Source organism: Leptodactylus fuscus, chromosome 5 (assembly GCF_031893055.1).
Source record: "Leptodactylus fuscus isolate aLepFus1 chromosome 5, aLepFus1.hap2, whole genome shotgun sequence".
NCBI classification, from domain to species: Eukaryota; Metazoa; Chordata; class Amphibia; order Anura; family Leptodactylidae; genus Leptodactylus; species Leptodactylus fuscus.
In genome coordinates, this window is record NC_134269.1 from 146,834,031 (window position 1) to 146,846,176 (window position 12,146).

Consider the following 12,146-nt stretch of genomic DNA (forward strand, 5'->3'; position numbering starts at 1 on the left):
GTCTTCACTCATTGTTCCAAGAAGGGCTCACAATCTAAACTCCCTATCAGTATTCCTCTGGAGTGTGGGAGAAACACACGCTAACACAGGGAGAATTTCACTCTATATAGATGTTGCTCATGATCGGATTGAAACCCAGACCCCAGTACAACAAGGCAACAGTGCTAACCACTGAGCTACCATGTGGTCCTAGGTAGCAAACTGAATAATGTAAGTAAATCAATAAGTTACACATTAAAATAATATTATAGAATATAAATAAAAACATATTCATGCAAACAATATTATTATTTCATAAGAACAGGTCCAACAACTTGTCACCAAACCTCATGCATTGAAGAGGTGAAAGTTCATGTCTAAGAACTGTGCAATTGGAGCATACATACATTGATACATACATACAAATATAATCCTGAATACACATAGTTAATATAATAACATTTATTATACACAAGATATCTCATAACAAAGTTTAGGATTTACTGTAAATCATCTCAAATGAACCAGGGAATGAACAGTGACAGAAAAAGTTTTAAAAGAAATTCACTGAGGAAAGGGAGATAGGGGTATGAGATTGAGATCCCTTGTAAATCTCATTATATTGTCATATAAATGTGTGGATGATAATGCATTTGTCTCATATTCTATGCAAGGTGAACATTGTGCCTAACCTTCTTTTGTCATCATTTATGTTGCATGGCTAAAGCCATTTGTCAGACACTCTTCACAGTATGATGTGCTGTCTGGTCCTGGTGAGCAGCTGCACTCCACCGGCCTGCTGGTATAAGATAGGTCTCTCATCTGCAGCTTGTAGTCATTCTCTGATGCATTCTTGCTCTGTCTTAGTGAACCGGTAACATTTTCTGCACTTCTGCATTTCCTAGAGCCTCCTAAATATGTCACTTCAGACTGGCTGCATTCACAGGGGGGTAATGAATCCTGTTTTCTTTCAGATATACTGATGTAACTGTCCAGGTTTTCATCACTTTCAGTGGGAACGTTGGACAGGCTCCAGGGCAGTGGACAAAGACAAGGTGGAACGGACATGAGTGACTTTGGCTGATCATCCGTGTACTTGTCGCCAGACTGACAGCTTTCAATAATTCCTAGAACCTGCAAGAACATTACAGTCAGTCTTTTAAGTAGCGGGAAAGATGTTTTTAAAGTTTCACAGAACAACTTTAAAATTTTACATACTTTCCACTGACATATCTTCCTTTACGTTCCATTATATATTTAAAGAGGACCTTTCACCACCTCTGCTTAAACCGAGTTCTGTTCATCATTTAATAGGCACTTCTCCATGGATTCTATCACAGTTGGAATTTTTTATCTAGCCCGCATATAAGGGCTGTTAGTTTTCGTGCCTGATATGAGGCTCTGTATTGTCAGGTGGGGAAGGGGGCGTGATTCTGAGCTCGGACACTGTCCAACTCTGATTGGAACTCTGAATCATGCCCCCTTGTCTGCTCCTGGCTATCACTGCCACCTGCCAGTCTAACAAACATATCAGGCACCAAATCTAACAGCATTCATAGCTCGGGAGTGGTGCTAACTAGAGATGAGCGAGTATAGTCGATCGAATACCTCCGCCACATCGTTCTTGGTGTAAAAAAGCGCCAGGGAAGGTGGGAGGGGCATCAAATTTTTACTGCCCCTCCCACCTTCCCTGGTAATTTTTTAATACCAAGATCTATGCAGCGGAGGTATTCAATCGAAACTTGCTCATCTCTAATGGTAACTATAGAAAAAAAGTCTTCCATGTTGCAGAACTATAGCAGAAAAAAACTCAGCATTTTACAGTCCCAGCAAAGTAAATGAGATTTCATTTAATCTCATCCATACAAAAAAAAACTGCATAAAATGAAGCTTTTTAAAAAAAGAAAAAAAAAACAAGAAACACAGCATGCTAATTTTACCTGTGTGTTAGAGTTAAGTCCTCCATCTTTGTATTTTGGCAGCCATCTTGTAATCTTTCACATCTAAACTGTATAAGTATGTGTTTTTTCTCCTTAAAGAGGACCTTTCACCACTTTTGGGCACATGCAGTGTTATATACTGCTGGAAAGCTGACAGTGCGCTGAATTCAGCGCACTGTCGGCTTTCCCGATCTGTGCCCGGTGTGAAGAGCTTACGGCCCGGTACCGTAGCTCTTCTATGGTCAGAAGGGCGTTTCTGACTGTTAGCCAGAGACGTCCTTCTGCCTCGCGGCGCCTATCGCGCTGTGCTGTGGAGCAGTGAGGAACGCCCCCTCCCTCTGCTCACACAGCTCGTCCATAGACGAGCATTATCAGGAGCGGGAGGGGGGCGTTCCTCCCGGCTCCACAGCACAGTGGGATAGGCGCCGCGAGGCAGAAGGACGTCTCTGGCTAATGGTCAGAAACGCCCTTCTGACCATAGAGCACTACGGTACCGGCACCGTAAGCTCTTTACACCGGGCACAGATCGGGAAAGCCGACAGTGCGCTGAATTCAGCGCACTGTCAGCTTTCCAGCAGTATATAAAACTGCCTGTGCCCAAAAGTGGTGAAAGGTCCTCTTTAAGTCAAGGAGGCCCTTTGTTAGACTTTAAGGAATGTGATAATGAACGTTAATGCATAGGTTGCTAATCCTTATCTCTCAAGGACCTCATTTTGAGAAGATGCAGCTGACTTTGTATATCTCTTATCTCCTTTACGTGATGTATGGACACATAACCAACAAAAGTATTAATCTTATGGTATCTGGGCACTCTGTCATATTTTATGGTATATGAAGGTCACTTAGAGTGTATAGACAGAATCTATGTAGCTAATTGTTAATTAAGTTGCAACATGTCATCTTATCTCTTTTGCCATGATATATACATATAGATAGTCTGGGATGTTAGCTCACACATAAGTATTTTGAATCCTTCTTTGTTTCATGGGAAAGTCCATCCCAGTTTGGAAAATTATAATGAGATGCAGATCATATCAGGCCTCAGCCAATAGCCATGTGCCAGGCTTGTCTTATATCTCTATAACCAATCGTGTTGTACCTGATTAGAATAGCCAAGCCAGCTCTTTGTCTGTAATGTATTTAAACTACCTTTTTCTTATAATAAAATCAGAACTCTTTTGATACACTACCATCTTGTGTCTTTAATCAGTTCTCCAGGCTTAAAGAAAATGGCTGCAGGCCATCTAGGCCTGTTAATTAATTATCTAATTTGGAACTCTGCAACATACTCTTATGAGGACACTTTAATGTCCCCGACACTGTGGAATTGCCACGTTTTCCCTATTAACTTATATGGGGAAGGCAAAATGAATAATGCAGTGCAGAAGCAGGCGTTTTTGCTGCTGCGTTTTTTTTCCCCGCAGTTGGCTTAGCCTAAAGGCCTTTCCAACCAGACAATATTGATGGTAGCTGTTTGAAGGGGCTCCGACACTTATATTGCGCAGGAAAGAAACTTGTGACAAAAACAGCTAAGCAATTCACTGTGCCCACTACACTTCTCACTCATTTTTCACTCAATTTTTGTGTTGTATTGGCATATGTATACAGCAGACATAAGAGCTCCAGAACTGAACGGATGCACAGAATGTGACGTTTTGTCTTACAGCCTTATTCAGACCATATTAGTTCATTGCTAAAACGTTTTCCAGGAGTAAAAGCGAGAGGTTCCTGTCACACAGTAGTAATACTATGTTAAAAGGAAACAGCTAAAAAAAAAAAAAAAAAAAACCTTTTGTAATTTCAATTGCATAATCCCCAAAATGGCATGCCCTAAAAGTAACCATGCCCTAAGAGTGCCATTGTATGTATCTAATAAATCAATCATTACCATTTCCATTGTCGGCCTCTGCTTGGCACGCAGTGAAGTAGCTTCAATAGATATGTCCAGAATTTTGTGTGCAACACCAATTGGCCAGTTTTTAGCTTTTACATCGACAAACTGGAGAAGAGATTGAACTCCACTTTTATCCACTTGATTCCAAAACACGTCTCTCTATTCAGTAAACATAATAAGATATATTTTAGATTTATCAGCTGAAATGAGAAGTAAATTAATTCAGAAAATTACAATAATGCACACTTTCTATTTGTACGCCCCAAGTTGGTATTTTCCCTATAATCCTAAGAATTTGCCAGGATTGCAAAATTGTCTTTATATTGGCGTCTGCAGATGAGCACTGTGTGCCAAGATTGCTTATGATTCCCAGTCTCTGAGAGGCCAATACCATGCCATCAGCTACAGATAGGTTCACATTTTCTGCTATTTACTTCATTATTCTAATCTATCGTAGGATCAGATTAATGTATTGATAAAGTAATAAAATCATGGAGGAAGACATTTACCTCCATTAGAGGAATAAACAAACAAGACAGAAGAAAGCTTCCATTTTGTTTTAAATGAAGATCTCTCACCACATCTACATGTCTAGTTCTTTCCATCATTTAATAGGTACTGCTCCGCTGATGTGTAGCCCCCACCATTCCTGAGCAATTAATGCTGTTAGTTTAGGCTCTGTACTGTCAGGTGAGCAGTCTCAGGCAGGAGCTGGCAAAGGATGTGATTGGAGTGCTGAATCACACCCCTTTGCCTGCTCCTGACTGACTGTACAGAGCCTAACAGTGTGTAAGGCACCAAAACTACCAACACTGATTGCTCAGGAATTGGAGGTGGTGAAAGATCCTCTTTAACACTAAAGTCAACGATGATGGATAAAGACAGAATGTGCGCTGTCTGCATCAGTCATTTCATAACTTTTTTAGTCCATCATGTTTCAAGAATGTTTACTAGACAAATCAACTGTCTTAAGATGTCCAGTAAATACTACCAAAATACTGAAAAATATGAGCCAGAATATGGAGCGGAACACATAGGCCAGATTTGGTATCAGACAGTAAATCCTCATGACAAACTTATAGTATACAGCAAACAGAGCTGTTCATATATGTTGATATTTTCTATATATAAACTAATAGAAATGTAGTAAAACTTACCAGGTATGTGCCATTGGATCCATTAAAAAAAGCCTGACATCCACTTATAACTTCCATTAATACCTTCAGAATAAAGAAAGAAAAATTTATCAGTCAACAAGGTCCTGAGTCATAATAAGAATCTGCTTTACCAATTTGTCATATATTATTGATTTCAAAGTAACTACATTAAATTTAGGATTATAAATACAATAAAAATATACAGTGTATATCCATACTTGCATTATAATCCACTGTAGGCCTTGTTTTTGGACTTGTTTTTGCACTTATACTATGTATTTTTATTTTTTATTTTCATTTTTTTTTTACTAAGTTTTAAACATTTACAACTTTACATCGTACATTGTACAGCATGTTGAATAAGAACCAGTTTAATCTGACAAAGGCAAAGAAAAACGTCCAATATTCAGGAGTAATTGTTAGGTACAGAAATAAGCGTTCAGTACATGCTGTGAACATAAATCATTAAACATGCTTTAAGACATTATAAAATAGACCATGAGGTATGTTAATACTGGATGGATAGGGAGGGAGGGGAAATAGGGGGGTGGAAGGGGGGGAATGTAGGAGGAGGGGTGTTGATTGAAGTAGTTGCATGAACAGGGAGTAGAGGGTGGGGGGCTATCTATCATGTTATGTAAGTGAGGCCTGATTGAAAGCTTGCCAAATAGACCAGATTTTTTGGAAAGAGTCACGGTTTCTATTGGACCAACTGATCTGTTCTTCAAAACGCATAATCTGCTTAACTTTAGCAACCCATTCCCATGCAATTTTTTCTCCTAACACGTAGGAATAGCGTTAAGAAAGGTTATTCTTCTCCTACTTTTAGATGTCTTCTCCGTGCCACCGTTCAGTATAAATCCCGGTTTTCTTCTGTATGCAAATTAATTCTCTTGCATCACTGGGGGCGGTCCCCAGTGCTCAAACAGCACTGGGGGCATCCCTAATGCTGCGAGAGAACTCTCCAGCACCGCCTCTATCTTCGCCTGGAACGGCCTCTCCCTGCTTCTTCTTCCAGCGCTGGCTTCAAACTTCTAGGACTCAGGCAGAGCCGACTGCGTATGCCCACGGCAATATTCCTGTGGCCGCTTACACAGTAAACTGGTGTAAGCGGCCATTTTCTTGTGGCAGCTTACACAGTAAGCTGGGGTAAGCGGCCAAAACAAAATGGCCGCGGGCCTGAGCAGTCGGCTCTGCCAGAGGCCTGATGGCAGAGCCAACTGCGCATGCCTGGAAGTTTGAAGTCATAGCCAGAAGAAGATGCAGGGAGAGGCCATTCCAAGCGAAGATAGAGGCGGCGCTGGAGAGTTCTCTCGCAACATTGGGGATGCCCCCAGTACTGCAAGAGAACTTATTTGCATACAGAAGAAAACTGGGATTTCTACCGAATGGCAGCGCAGAGAAGACATCTAAAGGTAGAAGAAGAATAGCCTTTCTTAAGGCTATTCCTACGTGTTAGTGAGAAAAAAATGCATTTTAATTATAGGATCCCTTTAAAATGTCTAGTCTAAGATTACACTAACTTTTAGACAGCATTAGAAAATCTGCCCCATATTATTTATGTTTCCCAGGCTTTTATGTTTGTAGATTGGGATCAGATGACTGGCAGTTGCCTTTGAAGAAATTTCTTGTGGTGAGCAAGGGTTATAGGCACCTTGTTAGACACAATATTATAAGCATTTTAACATTTGCAGATTAAAGTCTCACATGGTTCCTTTTAATAAAAATTACATATACATTTTAATAAAAGTGGAATCCTGACTTCAGCACACTGCTTCTTTATATACATTGATTTGCATAATAAACTTCAGTGATAAAATTCATCATTAAATGAAAGGTGGTTTTAACGCACTCACCACTCCATAGCTATACACATCAGTCTTCGGTGACAGTTCTCCCCTCCTAATGTACTCCTCTGGCAAGTATCCCAGTAACCGTAGAGTGGCATGATCCATCTTTATGGTGTAAATGTGATTTATCAGGTAAGATCTCAAATGGACCATGGCAAAGTCTGAGAGCTTTGGTTGAAAATACTGATCGAGCAATATATTTTTGCTGGAAAAAGTAAAAATGTATTAGTAACTGCCATTTACAGAAACTGTTAATTTCAGTTATAGGTTCCAGTCCACACTAATGTGAACACTCAGATGAACCCAAGCCTACTGAAACCATGACATGAAAAGTGAGCAAAGACTTACAACAGCAATATGTCCTTATAAGATTGGGACTTTATGGAGCATTCTCGTACGTAATGACAAAATGCTGTACAAGTCAAGTAATGTGGTGTCGTTTTGTCCAATTTGAGTTTTTTCAGCAACTGCAAAACTTATGAGTCATAAAATCAGCACTAAAGGAAGTGTCTGATGCTTTATAGTATCCAAGCTAATAACAGAACCAGGTAGGGGACCTGAAGTCATGAGCAAACATACTTTGTGGCCGCAATTTTAGTAGTGCAGAGAATTTTTTTTCTCATGTACGCATATACGGTGACAAATGCCTTTGTCAAAGTTCAAAAAGTGCTCCAGTTTTCATCAGTGAATCCAAAATGTCGTACCATAGTAAAGTTGCCAGTCAGGACCAAAGGTGACAAGCTTGTCAGGGTTTACTGAGAGCTGGAGAATTTCTCAAGGTTGGGACCACCCCCAGTGATCAAAGTTCTTGTTCTTTTCATTGCCAAGGCTAGGTTCACTCCTGCGTTTGGGTTTCCGTTCGGGGGTCTGCTTGAGGACCCCGCAAAAAGAAAACCTTATCCAGTTAAAAAAGCAATTACCTGCAGACCCATAGACTATAATGGGGTCTGTGTGGTTTCCACTCAGTTTCTGCCCGAAAAGGGCGGAACAAAAAAAGGGCTTCTTATAGCTCTTTTCTCTCTGCACTTTTCATATAGAGAGGGGAAAAGAATTCCCAAACGTAGTACAATCGCTGGTGGGAACCCAACATACCTCTATCTGCAGCCAAAAAGGCATGTTTGCTTATGTCTTCATGTTTCTGTTATTAACATAGTAACCATAAAGCATGGGACAAAATCAATTCAGCATCACTGAGGGCATTTGCACATCTCTTTGAATCCCCTTTAGGCTTAGTTTACACAGTGCTTTTCTTTACCGTAAAATTGCATGCGGTTTATAATTGCAGTTATGAGTAGCACATTTCTCCAATAGCCATAAACCAGAGATTTTCAATGTAATACCCATTAGCATACAGGTGAAATACATATACATCAGGGTAGGAAAGTGCATTGTCCTGTTCTGGATATTGTGAGCTACTAAAGCTGGAATTCAGCCTACAACAATATTGTGCAACATCAATATACAGATAAATGGGATGGACTATGATAAAAGGAAGTATGTGATGTTTCATAAGCAATGGCGCACCTACCATGAAGGCAAGGAGAGCTGAGTGTGCAGCAGGGTTCAGCGCACACTCAGCTCTGCTGCATCTCTGATGAAGGTGGGAGGGGATACAAATTTTTAGTGCCTTTAGCTCGTGGTATTCGATTGGAATTGAATACCTCGAACGGCCTGATATTCGATCGAATATCTATTCGATCAAACAGTGTTTGCTCATCTCTAGTTACAATCTTTCAATCATTTTTCTACCATGGCAAGAGATATTTAACCCTTTCATTAAAAAAGCATCCGTTGTCAGCATATAAAAAATATGGGAGGCAGTAGAGTAAAATGTAGCTGAATGGGTTACAGTCTTCTGTCTGTCAACTGGACTAGTTGTAATTCTGACATTTGCTACACAGACCCATGATATCAATGTGGACACATTATGATGGATTACCTTGTTATGTTACCACATATGACTGGACAAGGGCTCATTGTATGTAGATAGTGAATGCCATGTGCTACACCAAGCAGAATATTGCAACGTATTTGCCAAAGGAGTGGAGAGGTACTGTCCTACCAAACAAACAAAAAAAAAACACAAGAAAAGAAATTAAGCAGAGTATGTAGCCATATCTACTGCCACAATAGCAATAAACATACACCTCATCTCACCTCCACCCCCCAAAAATATGTCGTTTATAAAATAGTTATAAGACCAGTTACTTTTTTTTTAATGTTTGCAAAGTAAAAAGACTTTCAAAAATAGAAGTGTTAATGTTTTATTTTTGCTTTCAATTAGCAAAATGAATGAACATAAAGTGAAATCTAAATTAGATTAATATTTGGTGTGACCACCCTCTGGAGGAGGAGTCCTGTAAGTGATGATAGGCTCCCACCGAGCCCTGAACTCAACATCATTGAGTCTGTCTGGGATTACATAAAGAGACAGAAGGATTTGGCCAAGCTTACATCCACAGAATATTTGTGGTTAGTTCTCAAAGATGTCTGAAACAACCTCCCTGCCAGGTTCCTTCAAAAACTGATTTCAAATATTCCTTCATATATTGATGCAATTTAGCTTTCTCTTTTGTCCATTCAGTTAATTTTGTTAATTGGCAAATATAATTATTTTGCAGCATTTTTCCCACACCTATACTTTTTCGCCGCCCGAGGCGGACGACAGAAAGCCACCCCCCCGGGACGAGGGGGCGGAGTGGAGGGGGGTGTGGCGGAGTGAAGGGGGCGTGGCAGAACAAGCTTGTCCTAGACTGGCTTAGATAAGCAAAAATGCCGCCCTCCCTGGGGCCCTGGCATAGTGCCACCTGAAGCGGTCGCTTCAGGTTGCCTCATGGGAGGTGCGGCGCTGTTTGCAATGCAAGAAAACCAAATGGGCTTTTATCTTAACCCCTTCCCGACATGTGCCGTAATAGTACGACGCATGTTGGGTCTGCAACTATGGCGACCGCTCGGGAGCCGGGTGGCCGCCATAGCCGCCGGGTGTCTACTGCTTTAAGCAGTAGACAACCGGCTCTAATGCCTCCGATCGGTCCCCAGACCGATCGGAGGCATTAACCCCTCCGGCGCCGCGGTCAAAGGCGCTGGAGGCGCATGGGCGCCGCCATTTTGCCGGTGATTGCCGGCTCCTGGAGCATGCTCCAGGGCCAACGTCACGTTGCCATGACAGCCGGGAGCCTGTACAATGCTCCCAGGCTTTTCTGCAAATTGTCTCTTTTGCAGGCTGGTCTATGCAGCCTGCAAAAGAGAGGATGATTTTTTGCAATGCATTGCAATGCATTAGCATTGTAATGCATTGCATTAGTGATCAGACCCCCTGGGGTTCAACACCCCTAGAGGGTCTAATAAATGCAAAAAAAAATTAAAAAAAAGTTAAAAAAATATAAAAATTATTAAAAGTTCAAATCACCCCCCTTTCCCTAGAACACATATAAAAGTAGTTAAAAACTGTGAAACATATACATGTTACATATCCCCGCGTCCGAAATCGCCCGCTCTACAAATCTATAAAAATATTTTTCCTGTTCGGTAAACGCTGTAGCGGTAAAAATAGTCAAAAGTGCCAAACCGCCGTTTTTTCACTGTTTTGATTCTGATAAAAATTTGAATAAAAAGTGATCAAAGCAAGAACATTTCCCGAAAATGGTAGAACTAAAAAGTACACCCGGCCCCGCAAAAAAAGACGCCCTATGCATCCCCGTACACTTACGTATAAAAAAGTTACGGCCGTCGGAATATGGCGACTTTTAGAAAAAAAAAATTTTAACACAGTTTTGGATTTTTTTTAAGGGGTCAAAATGTAAATAAAACCATATAAATTTGGTATCCCTGGAACCGTACCGAAACACAGAATATAGGGGACATGTCATTTTGGCTGCACAGTGAACGCCGTAAAACCGAAGCCCGTAAGAAAGTCGCAGAAATGCATTTTTTCTTCAAATCCACCCCATTCTGAATTTTTTTCCAGCTTCCCAGTACATTATACAGAATAATTAATGGTGGCATCATGAAGAAAAATTTGTCCCGCAAAAATTAAGACCTCATAGGGCTCTAGGAGCGGAGAAATAAAAAAGTTATGGGGTTTAGAAGGAGGGGAGTCAAAAACGAAAAATGAAAATCAAAAAATGCCATCGGCGGGAAGGGGTTAAAGCTGGCATCCATTGATATCCTACACCCACTCCCCAACAATATGTCATACTATATATTCCTATAACTGTGTTATTGAAAGCCATTCCTGCTTTCCTTTCCTATTTTCAGGCTAGTCTCACCGTAAATTGGGGCTATGTAATGGACTATTTACTCTAGTGAGACTGATATGTTTTTTGGTGTATGTCAGTTCGCTATTCTTTTGGCCTGCTTTACTCACCACTTGCGTGGGATTCAAATGCGTATTTGCATTGATGTTATTTTTTTTCCTACCCTCTTGATACCCATTAAAACAAAACTAACACATTGAGAAAAAACACCAAGGATTTTTGTTTTTAGTTAACTCGCCTTAAAAAAAAAAAAAGATCCAAATGTCACAGATACTCCAGAATCGTACTACTGAAAAGCGTACCTTATCTTGCAAATCTAAGCCCTCAACTAGCTCTGTTACCACAAAAAAAGTTATGAATTTCAGAAGACTGCAGTGCTTATACAAAAGATTTTGTTCAATGTTTTTATTGTAGCAAAACATAAAAGAACTATATACATTAAGTATCAGCATAATGATAGTGACCTGCACAATGAGTTCAGAATGAGTACATAAAATTAATAAAATAAATAATTATACAAAAAAAAAAACTTACAGCACAATGGAGTTTCCGAAAGAGAGATCCATTTATCATATATGGGTAGACCAAACACTTTAATTCTCCCACTGTGATACTTCCAACCAATTTCATAATATTCATGTGTTGAAATCTGATAATAAAATAAATATGTTGCTAACAAAAATATTTTAATGATAACATTGGGGTTTCAAGAGATCTAATTTTGGGGGACTGCAGAACACGATTAAAGTTTGAGGAATCGTGAAATATTTGCAATGAATACAAATATATAATAGTTTACTATATTTACAGGCTACACGAAAAACAAATATACATCTCATTATAAGAGAAAGAGGAAGATTTTCAGTAAATAAAAATTAAAGTTATGTTGTTGTAAACTTTGGACTAATAAACAGTGAAACGTTCTTATATTGGGAGGTGCATATGTTTAGTCTAAGTTTATATCACCTCTTAACTTACTTTAGCTAGAATTTGGCACATTTGGGGCTCACATAACCCCCTAAATTGTAATTATTTTAGACTACAATTTCGGCACTGATATAGTATCTCCA

General features: G+C 39.9%; 1 protein-coding gene across 1 annotated transcript in view; it reads right to left on the minus strand.

Annotated features, from left to right (window-relative positions):
- Positions 1-594: 594 nt before the first annotated feature.
- Positions 595-12,146, minus strand: part of IRAK3 (interleukin 1 receptor associated kinase 3) — a 34,473-nt gene continuing 22,921 nt past the window's right edge. The window contains exons 5-10 of the mRNA XM_075274399.1: positions 11,611-11,725; positions 8,760-8,878; positions 6,827-7,025; positions 4,971-5,033; positions 3,808-3,972; positions 595-1,113 (exon numbers count right to left, since the gene is read on the minus strand). Coding sequence (XP_075130500.1) covers positions 688-1,113; positions 3,808-3,972; positions 4,971-5,033; positions 6,827-7,025; positions 8,760-8,878; positions 11,611-11,725 — 1,087 coding nt within the window. The 3' untranslated portion in view covers positions 595-687. The remainder of the gene's footprint in view (positions 1,114-3,807; positions 3,973-4,970; positions 5,034-6,826; positions 7,026-8,759; positions 8,879-11,610; positions 11,726-12,146) is intronic.